Here is a 24,305-nt window from a genome sequence, read left to right as displayed (position 1 = left end):
GGGAATTTTACGACTAAGATGAGAGGATGTCATCCTATTGATAAGATGGCAAGTAGTAAGTATAGCATCACTCCAAAACACTTCGGGTACATGCATTTGATAAATTAATGTGCGAATGATTTCAAGGATATGCCATTTTCTTCCTCTTTGTAAACCCATTTTGTTGAGGCATGTGGCCATGGGATGATCAATGAACAATACCAAACTGAGCCATATAAGTAGTGAATTGAGTATTGAAATATTCTTGAGCATTATCACTCTGAAGTATTCAAACTGACAAACCAAAATAAGTCTTTATGTCATAACATAAGGCACAAAATGTATGAAATAACTCAAAACAATCTATTATTAAATTTAGGCAAGCATGCTTGAATAATCATCCAAAAGGGATGCAAAGTATCGAAAACCCAACTTGGACACAACTCCACTAGGACCCCAAACATCATAATAGACTAACATGAAAGGGTTTGCAGCCCATTTACTGACTCAGGAAGAAAAAAGGGACACAATGATGCTTTCGCAACTAACACAACTCACAATCAAAACAAGATACAAAACAAGAACTACACATTTCAACTTTTTCAACATAGGATGACCAAAGCGACAATAAATTTGGAGAGGTGTAGCAGTAGCATTGCAAACGATAAAAGGAGATAGCAGCTCAAAGTGATAAAGTCCACCATGCCCTCCATCAATCATCTTTCTCGTCTTCAAATCATGAATAACCATAGAACAGGGAAGAATGTTACTAAACAACTCATGGATTTGGTAATCTTGCTAACGGGAATAAGATTGAAAGGAAACTTGGGAACATACAAAACCGAAGGAAGAGAAATAGAAGAAGTGAGATTTACAGTCCCAATTCCCTTAACGGCAATGGTGGATCTATTAGCAAGAGTAACACAAGATAAGTTTTCAAGATAATGAAGAGTAAAGAAGAAATTAGGTATACCTATGATATGATTAGTGCCAACAAAGTCTATAACCCGAGGACTAGGACAAGAAGTACTAGATGGCAGGCATGCTGTGGGATTACCTGTTTGGCAAAAGATGCAATGGGAAGAAAAGCTTGTTGTGATGCTTGATACTGCTAGAACTTTGAATCCTCTTCCTCTAACATAGATATAGTACGTTATCTCCCACTAGGCCCCAAAGTTGTGAAGTCAATGATCGCTGCATTGGCTGCCCCCAAATGTATGGAGTGGATGGTGGCTGCATTGGTAGCATGTGAAGGTTTACCATGGAGATCCCAACACTGCCCAATAGTATGATTACCTCATCCACAATGAGCGCACTCGCGAGAAGTGCCACTACCTTGTCCATCTCTACCACCACGCCCACTCGAACTACCTCAATAACTTCTGCGAGTGTTTGGTAGAGAACTAGAATCAAAAAAATATGGCAAAGGCTGTCCTCTCAAAGCCAGATGCAATAGCAAGAGAATATGTGCTAAAGGAAGCACAAAGGATACAAGAATAAACATCAACAAATGATGACAACTCTGCACTACTAAGTATTTGGAGACCAGATTGCCTCAAACTCGGGTTTCAAACCAACTAGAATCCAAAGAACTTTCATCTGCTCCCTCTGCTTCTGCATCTCACGAACATCGGTGGTTAGAGATTGCACGATGTTAAGCTTCTCATGAATATGTTTCATCTCTCCAAAATAATTTTTGATGCTCCTATCTACCTATTCTAACTAGAAGTACTCGAGGGATAAATCATGCATACGTCTAATGTTACTAGAGTACAAAAGCTCAACATAATCCCAAATCTCCTTGCATGTATCTAGATGCATGCACATCCGTTCAATCTAGGGCTCCATCGAATTCTACGAAAGGGAAACAATCAAGGCATCTTCTTGAATCCACACTTCTTTTCTCTTTTCATCAAGAGTACTAGATTGGAGCAAGTGATAAGATTTTCCTTATCGTGCTAAATAAACTCGAATAGCCTTAGATCACTTAACATAATTCTCTCCATCCAACTTTTCAGTTGTTATCTGGGGCAGTGATAAAGGAAACATGTTTTTGGGATTCATAGACTCCATACCAAAGCTCACAAACCAGCAGCCACATCACTATCAAACAAGAAGAACAATCAAAGCTAATCGAGACAACCACAAACAAGGTGAACCACCTAAACAACCATGGATGAGGTAAACCACCTACAAATTGATATAACAATGCAACAGCCTCACAAATCAATTTATGAACATTGCCACTGCTCTAAAAAACTCACAAATAGCCTTTACAAACACCAAACAACAACTAACGGATTACCACAAGTGAATGGCCAAAAAAGGTTGGATCTTTGAGCCAAAAACCTGTCCAACAGCTTGATAATATGGTCTAGGGAAAGAATCAGAACACGCTGGTGGAAGAAACCGGGAAAAGGTGGCTGGAATCACCCTCACATGCCAGTGCATGGGGTTGGGACTGCTGGCAGTCAGCCAGCATGTGGGAAGGTTTTTGGCAATGGAATTTTGTAGGGTTATGTTCAGAGGGTTTTATTTTCGTCTATACGGTTGATTTTGTGAAATAATGACAGGTTGTGGTGGTTCTGTGAAGGGCAGCGATGGGAGGGTGTTTTCCAGCGACGGCAGAGTGTGATAGGGTTTAGGTTGGATCACGCTCTGATACCATGTTGACATTTTAATTAAATGAATGACCTAACTCAATGTTAGGCCTCCCCTTCTATTTATAATACAAATCGAATACATTCTAATGACCATAATATCCTTACTAACTCTCACTAATTAACATACTAACACACTTAATAATAATACTAAAGGATTAGAATAACCATTAACAGAAGCAATGCACATGGAATCAAGGACTTTGGGCACACAAGAGAGAAAGGGGAGGACTGTCAAAGTACTCTGGAGCCAAACAAAAGGAAAAAGAGGGGGGAAAAGCTGCACACGGGAGGTTCAGCAAAAATGGTTAACATCCCATATAGAAATTATAATTAGTTAACCTGCTGGCTTAAATTTTCTATCAAAAATTGGTTTGTTAACATTTTTACCCATCTAACATACTGCACAAGGTTGTAAAAAAAGGACAATTTAACTATCCATAAATTAAAATTTAAAGCAAACAATATAAGCATTATAAACCAAGAAAAGGCGGATAAGGACTTTACTATTCTTTTTTTCAAAAAACCAAAGAAGTATATTAGGAAAGAAGAGAAAATATATAGATACAAAAAATAATATAAAGCAACCTCCATTTATTAAAAAAAAAAACAATGGAACCAAAACAAAAGAAAGACAAAAGAAGAAACCATATCTTGTATAATCAATGTGCAGATTAGCCAAAGAAACTCCTTTAAAAAGGCCATTCTCAGAACACCAAACCCATACCAAAAGCACCGCCCTCCATCATACCAATTTAACAAGAGTAGCAGAACGTCAATCAAATGCACCAAATCACCACAAACAAAGCACCTCTCCACATAGCCTTCCCTCCTCCACTTTACCAAATCCCCCTAAAATAACAGAGGCAGACACCCTCTCAAGAAAAAGAACAAACCCAATGCAAAGGTTGTAAACAGATTCTAAGTAGCAATAAAAAAAAGGGGGGGGGGGGGGGGTCAATGTTATATAAAAGTAATTGTTCAACTTGGAAATGTAATATAACTGACAACAAAAAATAAACATTTAGTAAAAATAATATATAAACTACATAACAACCAACTAGCCAGATGTTAATCTCATCTTTCTATATTTAGTTTAATGTATTCTTTGCAACATAAAACAAAAGGAAAAAAAAAAAACAGTTCATCAATTCAACTTTAAATAAGTTGAACATAAAGCAAGCAATGAAAGAAAAGAAAAACCTTTAGCTAATTCACACAATTAATAAAGTGATTGACAAACATTAAGCTTTAAGAGATTGGCCAACTTATTCTTCCTGAAATGTCATTTTATTTCAAATTGTAAAAGACTTCAGCAAAAGAAGTCTTAAATTTACAAAAACAAAGAATTACCTTGCAGGAAGCAAAATGCAACATCTAATGCAAAATTTAAACAGGTAGTGAGAAAGGATTTAACAGCTCTTAAGTTAGTCGAAGAAAAATTCCCTTGACCGAGTGAAAAATTGGTGGAAAAGGATTCATATAGTTGATCCCACTTAGCGGGACTTAAAGCTTGTTACTGTTATTGTTGCTGTTGTTGTTGTAGGGTCTTGGCTAACTGTTAAACCTTGCCTTGGTGTTTTCTGAAACACTTGGTGCTCAATTTGCTGCATTGGGGATAAAATATGCATTTAATTTTGGCAAACACAAATAAAATGCATCACAAATCTGCTCTCTTTCAAAAAAACCAACATTAACAAAATTAAAAATCGCCAAGAAAACATTTAAAAGACAGATTCCTGACCACTGAACAAGCTCTTGTGCTAGATTGCCTCAAACCCTGGTGGTACCAGCGTTCTGGCTTAGAGGAATGGCTGAGGTGAAATCATATTTTTGTCCTCATCTTCTTTGGAGCTGATCCAGCAAAGGTTATAAGGGGATGGTGGCAGTGAGACAAAAAGACAGATAAAAGCAGTGAGAGTGATGGAGGCAGCAATATAAAGAGAAGGATAGAGGAAGGAGGGGATGTGGACACACTAAGAAGACACTCTGCCAAGGAGGGGAAATGCTCTGCCACAGCAGGGTAGGTCAGCCACTGGCTCTGAGACAGAAAGGGGCCGATGGCATGCCACTCGGTTTCACGCGAGCACGAGGTGCAGAGCAATGTAGAACTGAGGGGGGGGCAGGGGGGAGAGAAACAGCACATGGCTGTGCAGGACAGCAGGAATTGGGTTAAGTTTTATCTGAAATATTAAACGGGGAGAGAGCGAGAATGAAGGCAGTCATTTCAAGAATAAGGGGGCTTAAGGCCTTGGCAACCCGGGAGAGATATAAGAAGCCATTGCGAAAGCGAAAGGGTACATGATGGTTGAAATCCAAAAACACCATGAAGAGCATAGGCAAAAAAAACTGAATGCTTCAATATCATTGGTACATCATTGGAATAAAATTTTATGTGGATGTAAGGATATAATCATCATTATAAATTTGTTATAAAAGGACTAATAAAATAAAGTTTCACCTTTTAGGAGTATTATAATTTTATATTTATCTAACTTGAAATATGGAATATACAATTTGTGTTTGGAGTTGACAAGCTACACAATGGAAAATTTTCTGAATGCTATAGCTTTGGTGATGAACTGGATTTGTTTGGCCATGTATGCCAAGAATTAATTTTGAAGCAAGAGTTACTGTGAAGCCAATGCCAAAGCTCTTGCCATTATTATTTATTTTAGCTTTTAAAAACCATGTTGAATTTACTTCTTTTAGCTAGAAGTCATGGTAAATCAAGACATAGCATAGAAAACAAAGGCATAAAGAGGCCCTTTTCCATTTTTAATTTATTTACTTTTGATAAGCTAGTACAGATTGACATTTCATTTAAGTGGCAACCACAGATAAATCTAGATATTTTCACAAAACATGCTTTGGTGCTCAGATTTAATAAATTTTCATTGCCTAAGGTTGAAAATACTCAAGAAAAGATTCAAATTTTAATGCATCCACGTTGTACTTTTCAAATATAACCATACTCTTGGTTGACCTGGTTTTCTTGCACTTTTTGCATGATTCATGTTGGCCTTACAAGGCTTAAAATCTTGTTATCTTATTTTGATGCTAATAAACAAGTGAAATTTAATGTATTTGTGTGAGTAATGATATTTCAGGGTTCATATATGTGAAAGTAAGGTCAAAGTGCCCACAAGGATCAAATATGATGGAAGCAAGGTCAAAGTGCTCACAAGGATCAAATGAAACTTAAATGAGCCAAGACATGAATTACTTGTTGAAGAACATGAGGACATGAATAAGTTGTTGAAAGCCAAGGCATATTAAAGTCAAAAGATCCAAAGAAAGGCAAAGTAAGAAAACTTAAAGAATATGGAAGCTTGAAGAAAAGATGGATTCAATCCAAGGACAAAGCATGAAAACTCAAGAACTTATAATGTTAATATTTTAGAAGTCTCATGTAAGTGCTTTAATGTTTAAAATATCGTTTGAAATATTTTGAAGCTCTTAGGTTAACTTCTTAGACCTAGATACTTTTTAAAATACCTGAATAATATTTTTATAAGGTAAAAAATTATTTTAAAAAGGTTAGAATCATTTTTGGAATAAAGAGCACCAAAAAGAGTTTTTCCCAAATGCTGTCAGTTTTTATACAGCCGCATTGAGGTGAATTTTTCTCTATCAAACACTCATTATTTTAAAGAGTGGTAAACATGAAAGTTGTAGGATTTTCTCTTAGCTTTCTTTTGACACCAAAAACACCTAATTTGGAGTTATACAGAAAAAGTTATGGCCAAAACACTGAAATGGGGTCACTGCTGTCAGACATTTAAACACTGTTCAACGGGCAAATTTTTAAAATTCTAATATTTTAAATTATAACCGTTTGAACCTTACATATTCTAATAAATAAGGAAATTCTTTAAGGAAACTTTTGCAAGTTTGAAAGCCTATAAATACATGGTTTTGCAAAACAAAATAAACGCAAGAATTGAAAAATCTGTTTTGAGAAGCAGAAAGTACTCTTGTTCTTCCTAAGTTCTCTTGCTCACTCGTTGAAAAATTCTTTTGCTAAGAACTCTGAAGTGCTGATCCTTCTTCCTTTGAATTCCTACTACTAATCCTCTTCTAAGAAGGATATTGGTGAATTCTACACTTGAGCTTCATTCTATTTCCTATTGATATTTTACATTGAAGTATATAGTGCTGAAATTGTACTAACTTTCTCTTTGAGAGAGTATACTTGTACGCAGATTTTATCTTGTGTTTCTTGTAGTTCATTGACGTTCCAAGGTGTTTGGATCGTTGGCTAAGCAAAAGGATATTGCTTAGAGAGGCAAACTCTAGCCTATGTAAGGAGTGACCGAACGAGGGAATATCGTTTGGAGAAGGCAGGCTCTAGCCTTAACCAAGGAATGTTGTAATCGGTTTTGTTCCACCCGTCAACGGGACAGGTTTAGTGAATCCTTTGGTGGTTTGCCAAAGGCGAGGACGTAGGCCAGGTATAAGCCGAACCTCGTAAAAATCTCTGTCTCACTCTCTCTTTCCCTATTCTTTATTTTCAGTTCATATACAACTGCGTGGATGATTTAAATATCTAACTTATACATACTACGCATTTTGGAAATCAAGTAAACTTAAAATCCAATTTTGATTTGGGTTGCGGAAACCGAAAGGGAGTACGTTGGTTACACCATATCTTGCAGAAACTATACGGGAGTATGTTACTTGGTTAACACCCCAAAGATAAATTTACCAAGAGTTTATTTGAATTCTAAATATTTGGAAAGAGTGATTGGATTTATTTATACAGGGCTTTACTTCAGTAAGCATAAATTATAATTCATAATCACAGGGCTTATATAAACAAACAAACTATCTCAAGATCTTACATTATCAAATTACTGAATACTTTATATCTTGGTTTGGTTGTTTGTTGTTTAACTTGTACTTGGCAAATAAATTGATTGTTTGGTTTGAAGATTGTGTTTAATTGATTGGATAAAAGAACTAAGTTCTTGATTGATTAAGGAATTAAAAAACAAGTCAAGAATTGGTTAAAATAAATAAAAGAAGTTTAAGGTATTTTAAAAGGAATCAAAAGAAATTTTTAGAATCCAATTCACCCCCCCTCTTGGGAAGCTATTCCTAATTTCAATCCAAATGCACAATATTGTATACACATAAATTAGTCCATGTGTTGAATAGCTATTTCAATATTAGGCCGTGATTTTTAATCTATATATTCCTTTTTAATTGTCCATCAGAATGCAAACACACATCAAGCCATATAGCTTCCTTCGCATAGAACAATAAACAGTCTCATGTCAGCACTAGGATGGAAATAAAAAAAGAAAGCATTTTAGCAGTTAAATGTTAATGTTTAACTAATATGAGGATTTCCCAAATTTTAGATGGGATGTTAACCAAAGTCCAAACACAAGCATTTGATAGAAGGGAGTTTAAGAATCCTAACCCTATGTTTTAGAAACTTGAGGTTTGGGCCTTCAACTTGGATATTTGTATTTGAATGAAATGCAATACAAAATACATTAACGTTGCATTTGGGAGCATGAATTTCGGACCTTAGATTTAAAATTGGATGGTACATTGTTGACTCTATGAGTCCAATCCTGTTTTGATAATGACAAATCACTTGGTATTTGATCTGTGCATTGAGATTGTGAACAAGAACATTACTTAGCATGCACGAAAGGTGATGAAGTCATGGAAGCCACGAGGATTAAAGCATATATAACTTGGCACAATCCATGGAACTAAAAGGGTAGAAGAACAAAGATGCAAGCATCAAGTTCAAGATCGTCATGGGAATGGGTGTTTAGAATTGATTGTATTTGCATATTTTATATGATATAGCTAGAAGCTCAAAATATGCCCTACACATGCATCTCATGAAAATCTTCTAGGATTAAACATGGACTTAGAGAGCTTATTTTGAACCCCAGAAAATGTTTTATTAGGGATCAAAGCAAGAGAGCAAAACTGATTTTGAAACTGAAAATAAAAATTCTGAAGTGGATCTGCCCAGACGACTAAGTTGTACCCTCAGAAGTCTGAAGATGCAACCTCAGACGACTGAAGTTTACTTCAGACATCTGAAGAATTTCCTCAAAAGACTTAAGAATTAGTTCAGTCATCTAAAGATTTAATTATTGAAACACAGAATAGGCAAAACACCTTCAGACATCTAAACCCTCAGTTCAGTCATTTGAGTTGGGACTTCAGAAGACTAAACCCACAGTTCAGTCGTCTGACCCTATGTCCAGACTATAATTTTCAGTGCTTTAAGGAACATCAAATGTCTGAACCCGAACGCTCAATCGTCTGAACCTGCAAAAACTTTAAAAATCTGAACTTTAGCAAGAAAACACGCAGGTTATTCACTTAATCAAATTGATCCAACAGTCAAGACTTAACCTAAGGCCGAGATTACTTATGAAAACAACCTCTAAACCCTAGTGCCTCACTTTTGACATATGATTGGGAGTCTTGAACGTATACACAACTCTGGAAAGCATTGAACACATTGCTAAGCTCTTGCCTGCGATTTCAAAGTATTTACATCATTTCTAAGTTTGGGCTACATAGATTTTCAAAAGGAGTTCCAGCGAATATTGTGCAAACAACTTGGGTATTGAGGTTTGGCAATCAAACTAATTGTTTGCTTATTCTCAAAGACTTTTCATCTCACAAACTTATTCTTGAATATTCATTTTGAGAGATTGATTTTGAGTTATTAATTATATATACTTTTATAAAAGATCACTACTTGAGAAAAGTTTTTGTTTAAAACTAAAATCTTGAAGAAAGGTTTAAACATATCTTCATTCAAAGATTTGCTATTTGATTAGTGTAAGAATTATTTGATTGCAAATACTAAGAGCTTCTCAATACATATTCTTGAGGATTATTATTTTTGAAACATAGTGTTTAAATATTTACAATAATCAAAGTCGTATATTTATTCAAAGATTCAACTTTACAAATTATTGATAGCAAGAACATAGATCTGCACATTATTCAAGATTATTTTTTAAAGGATCTTATTTTCTAGTCTTGTATAAAGTATTCTGAAATCGAACCATACGTTTCTCCAAAGCATTTATTTATAAAATCATTTTTGGGAGTATTGATTTAAAGGGTAGATTTGTGAAGCATATCATTCATATAACGATCTCATCATTACATACATACTGAGTTTCAAGTTTTATCATATGAATATGTGTTAGGATTTCTATTGTAATCACTAACTTGGTTAGAAACAATATTGAGTTTTGCAAAATTGTAATTCTATATTGTAATCACGGTTCGAGTTGTGAACTGAGGAGGAGGAAGTTGTGCCTCTTGTAAGAAGCGGATTGTAAGGGAAGCTCCGTCTCGGTTTAAAGGAGTAAGGATTTAGTGGAATCCTTGAGTGAGTTGCTCAAGGCAAGGATGTAGACCGGGTTGGCTGAATCTCGTAAAATCGTATTTGCCTTCTCTCTTCCCTTAACTTTTTAATTTCCGCTTGCATTTCATTATCAGTTTTTGCATGTTTGTATGTTGATTAATATTACATGCACTTGATAATTAATTGAGTATAATTGAATTTATTGAGATAACAATTAGAATTAATTTCAAGCCCCTGCGATTATTTTGTTAAATATTGAAATAGGGATTAAGTGGTAAAATAAACTTAAATTATTTTGAAATACCCAATTCACCCTCTCTTGGGATAACAGCGTAATTAACATTTGGTGTCAGAGCGAGGTTACATAGACTTAACCGTTATTTTTGTAAAAAGATCACATGGCACGCATCGGTGTAACCCCATTCGGTGAGGGACACTCGTCCACTAGACCACCTATTTTCTACGGTGTAAATTACACCTACTGGAAAAGAAGAATGAGTATATATTTTTTAAATGTGAATTGGAAAGTGTGGAAAATAGTTTCCAAGGGAAACCATGTCCCTATGAAAGTAGTTGATAAAGTTAATATATCCAAGACTGAAGATGAGTATACTGAAGAAGATTGGAAATCAGTGCAAATAAATGCTACTGCAATGAACTTGCTATTCTCTGCACTAGATGTAAATAAGTTTAATAGGGTGATATCCTGTTAACATTACTAAATAGATTTGGAAAAAATTAGAAGTTATATATGAAGGTACTAAGGAAGTAAAAGATAGTAGGATAGACATGTTTACTAGTGAATATGAGGCATTTAAAATGACTGCTGATGAATCTATTCAATCCATGTACACTAGATTCACACACATCACGAATTCTTTAAATGCTCTTGGTAAATCTTACCCTACTTATGAGTTGATTAGGAAAATACTTAGGGGACTACTGCCAGTTTGGGAAGCTAAGGCTATTGCAATAGTTGAAGGAAGGAATCTGAAGGAGATGTCAGTTGATGAACTGATCGGATCGCTCATCATTTATGAGCTAGCGACAATTGAGAGGAAGAATGAGCAAAATAAACCAAAGAAAGCTACAGCACTTAAGGCATCATCTAATAGCTCCAGTGAAGGAAGTGATTCAAAATCGGATGATAACATGGTTCTTCTCACTAAAAAATTTGGAAAGTTCATAAGAAAAAAAAAAATACACCAGAAAACTCAAGGGCTCAAAAACAGAAAAGGGAGAGGCAAGCAGAAAGAAGCAAAAGGAGGATCTTCCTATGTACTATAACTGTAAAGAAGTTGGGCATATCAAGCCAGACTGCCCCCAGCTGAAGAAAACGTCTAAGAAGAAGAAGAAGGCACTAAAGGTTGGTAGGGATACTCACAGTACCAGTAGTTCAGAATCTGAATCCAGTGATGACGAAATTGCAAATTTGTGTCTGATGGCTCACGAAGACCATGAGGTACAATCTTTTTGTTTTGCTTCATCTTATTATTCTAGTGATTCAGAAAATGAAAATAGCATGCTCTCTTATGATGAACTGCAACAGAAATATTTGTATATGCTTAAATTGCTTAAGAAAATGAATAAGAAAAATTCTGTTTTGAAGTTAAAATTGAAGGAACTTTCAAAGTCAGTAGAAAGTCAAAATGAATCTCATGCATCCTTAATGAAAGACAAGGATTTGAAAATTGAGGAGTTAGAAAAGAATTTGAAAGATAAATCTAAGATTATTTGTAAATTTACAGAAAGTCAAACTAATTTTGAAAAACTCCTTGGAGCTCAAAGAAATTCCCTAGATAAAGAAGAAATTGGTTTTAATGGAAAAGAAAATTTGAAACAAAAACATCTTTACATGGGTTATTTTGTAAAAGAATCAAAGACTTATGTTCCATCAAAAGATTCTTATAAATATACCACATGCTTTAAATGTAAAAGGATGGGTCATATAAAATTTGATTGTCCTTTTAAGAACAGAGATGTTAAGATGAAAAAGGTATGGAGAGTTAAAGGAGAGTCAAGCACTAACCCCCGTGGACCCAAGAAACTCCAGGTACCAAAAATAGTTATTAGATTATGTCTTGCAGATGTGCTTGAAATTGTCCACTTCGAAAGATAGATGGTATATGAACAGCGGATGTTCACGTCATATGACTGGGGATAAAGCTAAATTCGCATCCATCACACCAAAGGATGGAGGATTTGTCACTTTTGGGGGCAATGCAAAAGGAAGGATCACAGGTGTAGGTAAAGTTGGTAACAATTCATCACTTATTATAGATGATGTTTTACTAGTTGATGGTTTAAAACATAACTTATTAAGTATAAGTCAACTATGCAATAAAGGTTATAAAGTATCTTTTGAACATGACAAGTGCATTGTTGAACATAAAACTAATAACAAAATTTTATTCACTGCTAAGCGTCGTGAAAATATATATACCACCAGCTTTGATAACTTAACTCTCAACACGTAACTTGTTTTTTTGCTAAGAATGAGATTAGTTGGATTTGGCATAGGAGACTAAGACATGCAAACATTGACTTAATATCTAAATTAGTTAAAGGAGACTTAGTTAGGGGACTGCCTAAGGCAAAATTCGTGAAAGATAAAATCTGTAATGCATGTCAACTAGGAAAACAAGCAAGATCTAGTTTTAAGAAGAAGAAAGTCATCTCTACTACTAGGCCACTTCAAATGTTACATTTAGATTTATTTGGTCCAAACCCAATTCAGAGTTTAGGAGGAAAATCATACGCATTCGTTATAGTTGATGATTATTCTAGATATACATGGGTGCTATTTTTAGGTCACAAAGATGAAGCGTGTGAACAATTCATTAAACTGTGCAAGAAAATTCAAAATGCAAAAGGATATACAATCAAAAATATCTGGAGTGATAGGGGTAGAGAATTTAAAAATCAAGATATGGAAGAATATTGTGATTCATTAGGAATATCTCATAACTTTTCAGCTCCTAGAACACCTCAATAGAACGGTGTAGTTGAAAAAAAGAATAGGTTTATACAAGAAATGGCCAGAACTATGCTTAATGAACATAAGTTACCTAAGTACTTCTGGGATGAGGCAGTGAATACTACCTGCTATGTTCTAAATAGAGTTTGATTAGAGTCATTAAACCATCTCTAAATAAGACTCCTTACGAATTGTGGAATGGCCATAGACCAAACATCTCATATTTTCATATTTTTTGCTGTAAATGCTTTGTGCTTAAAGACAATGAACACTTAGGAAAGTTTGATGTGAAATCAAATGAAGATATTTTTCTAGGATATGCCTTAGATAGTAAAGCCTACAAGGTATATAATAAACGAACATTAATAGTTGTAGAATCCATTTATGTTGTATTCGATGAATCCAATCCATTTGCTCAAAAGACAGATGAAGATGAAATTGAGATAAATAAAGATTTTGAAAAATTGTCTACTGAAAATGATTCAGATAAGAGAAATGAAATTAAGGACCATCTGCTGAAAACAATCAATTTGAAAATGAAGTTAATAAAACTACCTAAAGAATGGAAGTACATAAAGAATCACCCCATTGATCAAATAATAGGTGAACCATCCCGTAGAATGGCCACACGATCCTCATTTAGAAATATGATTAGTCATTGCACATTTCTATCTCAAGAAGAACCTAAGAATATGAGTGAAACAATTGAGGATGAATCATGGGTGATGTCCATGCAAGAAGAGTTAAACCAGTTTGAGAGAAATAAAGTATGGACATTAGTTCCTAAACCTGAGGATAAAACAGTTATTAGAATAAAATGGATATATAAGAACAAGAAAGATGAACATGGGATACTTATGAGAAATAAGGTAAGACTAGTACCTCAGGGATATAACCAAGAAGAAAGAATAGACTTTGAGGGAACCTTTGCACCTGTAGCTAGAATGGAAGTCATTCGTATGTTGTTAGCTTATGCTGCTTTTAAGGATTTCAAACTATATCAAATGGATGTCAAAAGCGCATTTTTAAATGGCTACATAAGTGAAGAGGTATAGGTAAAACAACCCCCAGGTTTTGAAAACCATAAGTATCCAAAACATGTTTATAGACTAACTAAAGTCTTGTACGGTTTAAAGCAAGCTCCTAGAGCTTGGTATGAAAGGCTAAGCGATTTTCTACTAGAAAATGGATTTATCATAGCAAAGATAGACACAACACTATTCATAAAATCTAAGAATGATAACATGCTCCTAGTTCAAGTATACGTAGATGATATCATTTTTGGAGCAACAAATGAAGAATTGTGCAATGAGTTTGCAAGTACTATGCAAAATGAATTTGAGATGAGCATGTTGAGTGAACAAAATTTCTTCCTAGGACTTCAAAATCAAACAAGCAAAACATGGAATTTTTACAAATCAATCGAAGTACATTAGAGATTTACTCAAAAGGTTTAATATGGAAGATGGAAGAATACTAGGGACACCTATGAGCTGTTCTTTGAAATTAGACAAAGACAAACAAGGTATACCAGTAGATGTTAAGCTCTATCATGGGATGATTGGTAGCTTACTATATCTGACTGCCAGCAGGCTTGATATAAGGTTTAGTGTATGTTTGTGCGCAAGATTTCATGCTGCACCTAAAGAGTCACATTTATTAGCTGTCAAACGAATACTTGGATACCTGATAGGAACCGTGGAACTTGGTTTATGGTATCCTAAGTATACATTCTTTGAGATTATTAGTTATTCAGATGTTGATTTTGCCGGAAGTAAAGTAGATAGAAAAAGTACTAGCAGCACATGTCATTTCCTAGGACATTCGTTAGTATCTTGGTTGTCAAAGAAGCAAAATTCAGTTGCTCTGTCCACAGCCGAGGCTGAATATGTAGCGGCTGGAAGTTGTTGTGCTCAAACACTATACATGAAGCAACAACTTATGGATTTTGGATTAAGCTATTATACAGTTCCTATAAGGTGCGACAGTACTAGTGCAATAAACATCTCAAAGAACCCTATATCACATTCACGAACTAAACACATAGAAATTAGACATCATTTTCTTCGTAACCATGTGTAAAAAGGAGATGTGACACTTGAGTTTGTATGCACAGATGAACAATGGGCAAACATATTCACGAAACCACTTGCGGAGGATAGGTTTATCCAAATTAGACGTGAATTAGGCCTGATGCATAGTCGAGAAGTTGCCTAGAATTATATCAGATTACATAATTCAGGGGGAGCAACATCAATTAATATTCACAATTGGTTAGAATTTTCAAATTTGGCTCATTTGTTCACATTTGGTATTAAACTCATAGCATGATGATTGCATGTTAAATGACACCTGTTGATCCTCACATAAATCCTTGAACTTTAATGACTGCTTTGCTTATCCATGTCTATGTAAATTGACACACTGTGTATGTTCACATTGAAATTTAATTCAACAACACTGTTTTGCATTAGCAAGGGGGAGAAGTAAATTGAATAACACAGGGGGGACATATTTCACAGTACAAATTTGAAATATAAAGGTTGCATATTTTTTAAAGATGAGATATAATTCTGTCAGAACATTTTTGTTATAAACCTTTTGTTAATGTCAAAAGGGGGAGAAGAATATAAGGTTATAGCAAAAATAGTTTGCAAAAGCTTTTTTTTTTTTAATGCAAGGGAGAAAAGTACATATGTACATGAGTTATACGGGCAAAACTATTGTCTATTTTACATTGTGTATGAGCATATTTCATATTACTGAATTTTTGATTGTGCATTCTTTGAGGGGGAGCCTTGTTAGGCGTACCCCATTTTCTATTGCTCGTGTATTTGTCATCATCAAAAAGGAGAAGATTATTAACTCTATGAGTCTAATCCTGTTTTGATAATGACAAATCATTTGGTATTTGATCTGTGCATTGAAATTGTGAACAAGAACATTACTTCGCATGCACGGAAGATGATGAAATCATGGAAGCCACGAGGATTAAAGCATATATAACCTGGCACAATCCATGGAACTAAAAGAGTAGAAGAATGAAGATGCAAGCGTCAAGCTCAAGATCGTCATGGGAATGGGTATTTAGAATTGATTGTATTTGCATATTTTATATGATATAGCTAGAAGCTCAAAATAAGCCCTACACATGCATCTCATGAAAATCTTCTCGAGTTAAACATGGACTTAGAGACCTTATTTTGAAATCCGGAAAATGTTTTATAAGGGATCAAAGCAAGAGAGCAAAATTGATTTTGAAACTGAAAATAAAAATTCTAAAGTTGATTTGCCCAGACGACTGAGGTGTACCCTCAGAAGTCTGAAGATGCAACCTCAGACGACGGAAGTTTACTTCAGATGTCTGAAAAATTTTCTCAGAAGACTTAAGAATTAGTTCAGTCATCTGAAAATTTAATTATTGAAACACAGAACAGGCAAAACACCTTTAGACATCTAAACCCTCAGTTCAGTCGTCTGAGCTAGGACTTCAGAAGACTGAACCCACAGTTCAGTCGTCTAACCCTTTGTCCAGACTATAATTTTCAGTGCTTCAAGGAACATCAGACGTCTGAACCCGAACGCTCAATCATCTGAACCTGCAAAAACTTTAAAAATTTGAACTTTAGCGAGAAAACACGCGGGTTATTCACTTAATCAAATTGATCCAACGGTCAAGACTTAACCTAAGGCTGAGATTACTTATAAAAACAACCTCTAAACCCTAGTGCCTCACTTTTGGCATATGATTGGGAGTCTTGAACGTATACACAACTCTGGAAAGCATTGAACACATTTCTAAGCTCTTGCCTACGATTTCAAAGTATTTACATCATATCTAAGCTTGGGCTACGTTGATTTTCAAAAGGAGTTCCAGCGAATATTGTGCAAACAACTTGGGTATTGAGGTTTGGCGATCAAACTAACTGTTTGGTTATTCTCAAAGACTTTTTCATCTCACGAACTTATTCTTGAATATTCATTTTGAGAGATTGATCTTGAATTATTAATTATATATACTTTTGTGAAAGATCACTACTTGAGAAAAGTTCTTGTTTAAAACTAAAATCTTGAAGAAAGGTTTAAACATATCTTCATTCAAAGATTTGCTATTTGATTAGTGTAAGAATTATTTGATTGCAAATACTAAGAGCTTTTCAATACATATTCTTGAGGATTATTTTTTTTGAAAGATAGTGTTTAAATCTTTGTAATATTCAAATTCGTATATGTATTCAAAGATTCAACTTTACAAATTATTGATAGCGAGAACATAGATCTGCGCATTATTCAAGATTATTTTTTAAAAGATCTTATTTTCTAATCTTGCATAAAGTATTCTAAAATCGAACCATACGTTTCTCCAAAGCATTTATTTATAAAATCATTTTTGGGAGATATTGATTTAAAGGGTAGATTTGTGAAGCATATAATTCATATAACGATCTCATCGTTACATACATACTAAGCTTCAAGTTTTATCATATGAATATGTGTTAGGATTTCTATTGTACTCACTAGCTTGGTTAGAAGCAATATTGAGTTCTGCAGAATTGTAATTCTATATTGTAATCACGGTTCGGGTTGTAAATCAGGGAGGAGGAAGTTGTGCCTCTTGTAAGCAACGGAGTAGGAGAAAGTTGTGCCTTTTGTAAGCAACGTATTGTAAGGGAAGCTCCATCCCTATTAAAAGAGTAGGGATTTAGTGGAATCCTTGAATGGGTTGCTCAAGACGAGGACGTAGGCCGGGTTAGCTGAACCTCGTACAATCGTGTTTGCCTTCTCTCTTTCCTTAACTTTTTAATTTCCGCCATTTCATTATCAGTTTTTGCACATTTGTATGTTCATTAATATTACATGCACTTGATAATTAATTGGGTATCATTGAATTTATTGAGATAATAATTAGAATTAATTTCAAGCCCTTACAATTATTTTGTTAAATATTGAAATAGAGATTAAGTGGTAAAATAAACTTAAATAATTTTGAAATACCCAATTCAACCCCCCCCCCCCCACCCCTTTTTGGGATAACACCGTAATTCACATACATCTTATTCAAAATCCAATACAAATTCAAATCTAAGACCTTTCCAAACATAAGGTATGTTCCATTCAAATTCAAGACATGAAATCCATGCTCCAAAAGACAATATGAGTTATAATGAAATCCTATCTTTGAAAATCTCTTTTCCAAATGGGCCCACAACCTCATCTTTTTCACCTTTGTAATTATGTTTACCCCACATTATTTTATTAAAAAATAAATAAAGAAAAAAAAAAAAGTAGTTTCTTGAGCTTCTAGGAAAAGAAAACTTTCATTTACTATTAAAATGAATGTGGTGATGAGTACAAGGTATCACCAAGTTAGTCAAGGAAGTATGGAACACAAAACCAAACACTGAATGGTTAGAGAATTTGGATAAATCTGCTAGCAACGGCCTTGGATTTCAAGAGTTGTAGTTTTCTAATTCATTTTTGTTGATGACAAGAGATGCTCTATTATAACAAATCAATTCCAACCACTAATTATGCTTTCATATTATATGAAAAAAAAAAAAAGGATTGCCTAAATTTTAACACAACTTGCATATGTTCGCTAAAGAACTGACCTTCATGCTAATCCAGCAAGGCTTTACACTTTCTTTTCGAAAGACAATCACTCCTTCCTGAACCAATCTCCACTCTTCCCACCAGTCTTGCGCTCAAGCCGCACATCTGTAATCTCAATGTCCTTGGAAATAGCCTTACACATATCATAAACTGCCAGGCCAGCAACAGTCACAGCTGTCATTGCTTCCATCTCAACCCCAGTTTTTCCCATGGAAGCAGCTTCCCCTTCTATTTTAATACTAGAGTCATTAGGATTTGGCGTTAAATTGACACAAACATGACTCAGCCCGATGTTGTGGCATAGTGGGATAAGGCTGCTTGTTTGCTTTGCTCCATTTATTCCAGCAATTTTTGCCACTGTGAGGACATCTCCCTTGGCCATCTGGTTGGCTGAGACCAGGTCAAATGCCTTCTTGCCGAGAATCACTTTGCAACTAGCAATGGCAGTTCTCTTGCTGATCTTTTTGGAAGAGACATCAACCATTTGGGCTTCACCTTTATTGCCAATGTGGGTTAGCCCAACTTCATTTTTTCCTAATTTTTCAGATATAAGCTGGGGTCCTTGATCCATAAAGTTGCTACTGACAGAACCAGCATGACCAGTTGAAGGAAATTCGCCAAAGAGTGATTCCATTTCCTGAAACCAGGATGAGAAATTCTATTACAGTATGTTATGGCAGTTTTTTTTTTTTTTGGGGAGGGGAGGGCAATGTAATTGTTATGTGAGAAATTATAAATATCAGGAGAGTATCTTACAATAGGCATCAGTTATTCACCTCAGGAAACAAATGCAACCATTATTTTATTTTTCATGACATGAAAAGGAATGTATTTTAGCATATTCCGTGTTCATTGATGAGATGAGATTCCTTTTGTTCATGCATTAGGGTCACACCCATAAGCTCCTGATTCTTTACTTGTGAGATTCCAATTAAAAATTGAACCTCTTGAAGTCAAAATTATTAGCTAGCTTGAAACACATAAACATTCTTTTTCCATCTTTTGATCAATTAGATTCACCATTTTACTCAATACTCAGTTTGGTTCTTTCCAGCACTACCATCTCCATTAATAATGTCACTGATTCACCAATGACTTAAAGCAAAGAAGGCTAGTGTACTTCCACCTATGGGGACAGATTCAATAACCCACCATAAAAAGGCAGCAATCACTCCATTCAATAGCTTGGCATGGCACAATTGGTGACAATGCAAGAGGAACAAAACCCACCACTAAAAGTGTTATGTGATAATTTTTTTTTTTTTATGGCAAAATAATATTTCATTAATAGGAAGAGAATTTACAAGAGGGAGAATGAGGCATCTCCCAAAAAAGGCCTGGAACAGTCCATGAAAAAAAAAAACAACCAAAGAATACCAAAATATAAAAGACCAACATGCCAAAATGTTCCTCCAATCTCTATGTGACTTGTGGAAAGTAATTCCTCCGAAAAAACCCAAACCATTGCACCGCAGTGAGACCACATACTGAATTTTATCCTAAACCAGCACCCAATTTAATTTCTTCCCATTGAATATCCTTGCATTACGCTCCAACCATAACCCCATAAAGCTGCAAGTATTCCACACTTCCATATTACTGCCTTATCCTTTCTCCTACCAAACCCTGTGAAAGAAATAGCTAACAATTCACCAACTGAAGAAGGGCAAACTCACCTCTCCCCAGAAATATCAAAAACTATAATCCAAATCCTCCAAGAAAACTCACAGTGCAAAAGAAGATGAGAAGCAGTCTTAGAATTTTTGTAACAGAGCACTAAAGACCAAGACCGAACATCCTCCCCGAAGAAAGACTACTCCCATTCAATAGAGATACCAAAGAAGACAGCTCCACCAACTCCCCAACATTAATAGGTCTCCTAAAATGGAGATTCCAGGAAATCAATGGGCTACTCAAATCCCCAAGGAAGAAAGATGGAGCTCTATTTCGCTCAAAGCTTAGTTGAAAAGACGAGGGAATGAAGTGGAGGATGCATTACCCAGCCAAAGGTCTTTCTAAAACGGATCTGAGAGCCCCTCCCAGCCTCAAATTTAGTGTGAGGGATGAAAGAAGGATAAATATGAGAAGTGGACCTCCATGGACTACCCAAAGAACACCTTAAACTAACATTGGTGTCCCACCCATTCTCATCCAACTAGAACTTACTTCTTATTACTCTATGCCAAAGGGACAATTCTTCTAGAGGGAAATGTCATAGCCACGTAGTTAAAAGAGCTGTGTTTTTAGACACCAACATCCCTAGACCCAACTCTCCCTCGTTTTTTGAACAACAAACCACATCCCAGCTAACCATGCCGTCCTTGTGATCCCTCCTACCAGACCACAAAAAAGTCTCTCATGATTCTCTCAAGTTTGCTAGCAGTCCCCATCGAAATCCCAAAGACAAACAGAAAATATAACAAAATGTTAGAAAACAAGCCTAGATCAAGGTTATTCTATCCCTTAAAGAGAAAAGAACCCTCTTCAAGCCATCTAACCTCTTAGTCAACCTTTCTACTACCGGGTTCCAAAAATCTGCTGCTCTAGGATTACCCCACCAAAGGGAACCCTAACTATGACATAGGACAATCCAAAATGCCACCCACTTCAATGTGCCTTCCCCTTGCTCCATGGGCACATTCAAAGCTACTAATCCACTCTTCCTCATATTAATTTTAAGGCCCGGCACCCTTTCAAAATTTTAAGAATACCCAAAATTCTCCTAAAGGAAGGCTATGATTGTCAAGGAAGAAAATGGTGTCGTCCACAAACTGAAGATGAGCAGCCACTGCTCCCTCTCTCCCTACTTTTAGACCTTTAACCAACCCCCTCTCTCCATGGCCCTATCCACCATCCTGCTTAACACATCAGCTGCAAGGACAATAGAAGGGTCACCTTGCCTAATGCCCACAGAATCTTTAAACCAAAATTTCAGCTCGCCATTAATAATCACTGAGAACCACACATTAGATAAGCAGCCCCTAATCCACCAACGCCAACGCTTGCCAAAACCCTTCCTCAAGGACTTTATCCTAGAAACTCCAACTTACTCTATCATAGGCTTTCTCGAAATCTAATTTAAAGACACCCCTCTTCTTATTCCTATGAACATCCTCCACCACTTCATCAACCACAAGTACAGGGACTATTTGGCTCCCCCCCCCAACACGAACGCAGTAGAAATGGTATCAACAAGCACCTCAGTCATCCTATTAGCTAAGACTTGTGATAATTTTATAGACACTAGAAACAAGGCTAATAGTTCAAAAATCCTCAACCTTAACAGATCTAGACTTTTTAGGCACTAGGGCAGTAAAAGAGGAGTGATGCTTTTGCTCAAAATCCCATTCCCAAAAAATTCAGTAAAAACTTTCAGCAAATTGCCCCTAACAACATCCCAACAATCTTAGAAAAAACTATGTTAAACATCTCCAAGCCTAGTCCCTTATCCTTATCATACCAAAAACCACCCCCTTCACTTCCTCCTCTTCAAAGGGTCTCTCTAACCAACTCTTCTGATCAATAAAAATAAGATTCCAATCCAACCCCTCTAACATCGACCTACAATATTCCTCCTCCAAATACAAGTTCTAAAAGAAGTTGGTAATAGCGGGGACAATCTAACCTTGATCACTAGTGACTATCCCTCCCCCACATCTAATTCTCTAATCAAATTTTTTTCTCCTCTTTCCATTAGCTAACCTATTAAGCAAAGACAAATTACAAACACCTTCTTTAACCCACTTGAATGTAGTCTTCTACCTTCAACACCTCAATTCCAGAAAAATCACCTCTTCCAATTCATTATTCAAAGCAACTCTTCTAGTCTCCTCACCATTCGAGAGAATAGACCCCTCCTCCTTCCTATCTAGAAAACCCACTCTCCTAAAAGTCTAGATTTTCTAATTCTAACATCGCCAAAGACCTCCTTATTCCAAACTCTTAGCTTCTTCTTCAAATGTTTCAATTTTTTCATGAATATAAAACCTTCCCAACCCCTTTCCATATCCTCCCCCCAAGACTCCCTAACCAAAGTCATGAAAGTCGAGTGGTCTAGCAACATGTTCTCAAACCTAAAGGAAGGTTGAGCCCCACACTACTCTACTGGATTTCTAAAAGATAGGAAAATGATCAAATGTGAACCTAAGGAGAGTATGATGAGAGATTCTAAAACTGGTCCTCCCATTCCCTGCAAAGTAGGAATCTATCCAATCTATTGAGCAACTGCTCTAGCCCCCCTTACAGACCAAGTAAAAGAAGCATTACCTAAGGCAAGGCCTCTTAAACCACAGTCCCTAATTAATGAGTCAAAGTTCTACATACTTGCAAAAAACCCTATCCCCCTCATTTCTTCTCTATGAGAAATCTTACCACATTAAAGTCCCCCCCCCCCCCCAACACTATCCACGTAGGAGCGCAGAATCCAAAAATAGAATAAGTTTCATCCCAAAGAACACTCCTAAGGGTTGGTCTAGAAGGCCCATACACTGATAAAACCCACCACTGACCCCTCCCTCTTACTCAAACAACATTGAAAGAGGGGGAAAAGAAAGCCCTCTAATTTGTCCATTTTTAATACATTCTGAGAATACCACATGAAAAGTATACCACCAGAGGCACCACACAAGGGTAGATATTCCCAATCCCTACAATGAACCCCCTAGATACTCCCAATTACCCCCGCCCTCCCCCAGTCCCCTTAAGGAACACAATGTCCTGGGAGTACTTGACCAACACTTCCGTAATCAAAATCTTTTTTCTAGTCCCCCCAACCCTCTAACATTCCAACTAACAATCTTCATAACTTAACACGCTTACCCCCCCCCCCCCCCTTTTCCCCAACCCTTTACCTCCCTTAGAGTTAATCAAAGAAACAAGGTATTTTAGCTCTTTATGGACTTTCTTTTTCCTCCTATCGTAAGTCTTAGGGCCTAAACCCACCCTCACCAGATTTCCAGCATGGCCTAAAAGTTCCAAACCTATGTCCCTGAGGAGTTTTTGTGGATCTAGGTTGTCCCTTTCACCGCTCTCAAAGCAAACCCCACAGCCCTCCCTTCTATTAGAAACCTCCATTTGGCATGAAGTATTTAAAGAAATAGAGAGTTGACAAGGAAGATGGAGGATGCCTTTACTAGTTCTAGATGGACCAAGATCCTCCATGAAAAGATCAACCCTCCCAGACTCATCCCCCCAACCACCATTAGACAGAATAACCAACTTAACCACATGAGAAATATTGGGCCCAAGGCTGGGATTGGAAGACAAAGGCCCCTCACTAATTAAAGCAACAAATGATCAGAATAATGATTATTAAAATTTGCACCTGCTTCTGCATTCATAGGATCCAGCTGAAGACAATATCTCTCCAACTTCTGTGAGGTCTTAACTATACTTTTGCTGTTAAGGATCTCCTACTCAAAAACTCCGTTGTTTTCAGCAAAAAGCTGGTTTAACCCCTCCTCTTCTGCAGCTTCAAGATCTGCTCTCATCTGATCGACCAATAGTTACTTTTCAGACTCAGCTATGCAGCCCATGTCTTCTTTCGAGTCACAGTACAGCTCTTCTTCTTCATTACCCTATCTTGTATCAGATAACAAAGAGAAAACTGATTGCTAGTTTCCGCTTGCTCCCATCATGGGGGTCACTGCTTCCTTGCAAATAGTCACTGGATCTTCGCCTTCCCTAGAAATTGCTGCCCTCTGCAGAACCAACA

At 36.1% G+C, this 24,305-nt stretch overlaps 1 protein-coding gene across 11 annotated transcripts in view; it reads right to left on the bottom strand.

Annotated features, from left to right (window-relative positions):
- The window catches only part of LOC131166443 (cyclic pyranopterin monophosphate synthase, mitochondrial), a 51,670-nt gene that overhangs the window by 10,024 nt on the left and 17,341 nt on the right, over positions 1 to 24,305 (bottom strand). For 5 of the 11 annotated variants that reach the window (XM_058125014.1, XM_058125011.1, XM_058125015.1 and 2 more), the window contains exon 3: positions 18,592 to 19,229. In XM_058125014.1, the coding sequence (XP_057980997.1) occupies positions 18,639 to 19,229 (591 nt within the window). In that variant the 3' untranslated portion in view covers positions 18,592 to 18,638. Of the gene's footprint in view, positions 1 to 3,112; positions 3,492 to 3,913; positions 4,247 to 18,591; positions 19,230 to 24,305 lie in introns of those variants that run through there. The other 6 variants (XM_058125013.1, XM_058125008.1, XM_058125010.1 and 3 more) reach the window with 2 other exon arrangements.

Source organism: Malania oleifera, chromosome 10 (genome assembly GCF_029873635.1).
Source record: "Malania oleifera isolate guangnan ecotype guangnan chromosome 10, ASM2987363v1, whole genome shotgun sequence".
NCBI classification, from domain to species: Eukaryota; Viridiplantae; Streptophyta; class Magnoliopsida; order Santalales; family Ximeniaceae; genus Malania; species Malania oleifera.
The sequence above is the reverse complement of the archived record's forward strand: the minus strand, read 5'-3'. Positions and strand labels throughout refer to the sequence as shown.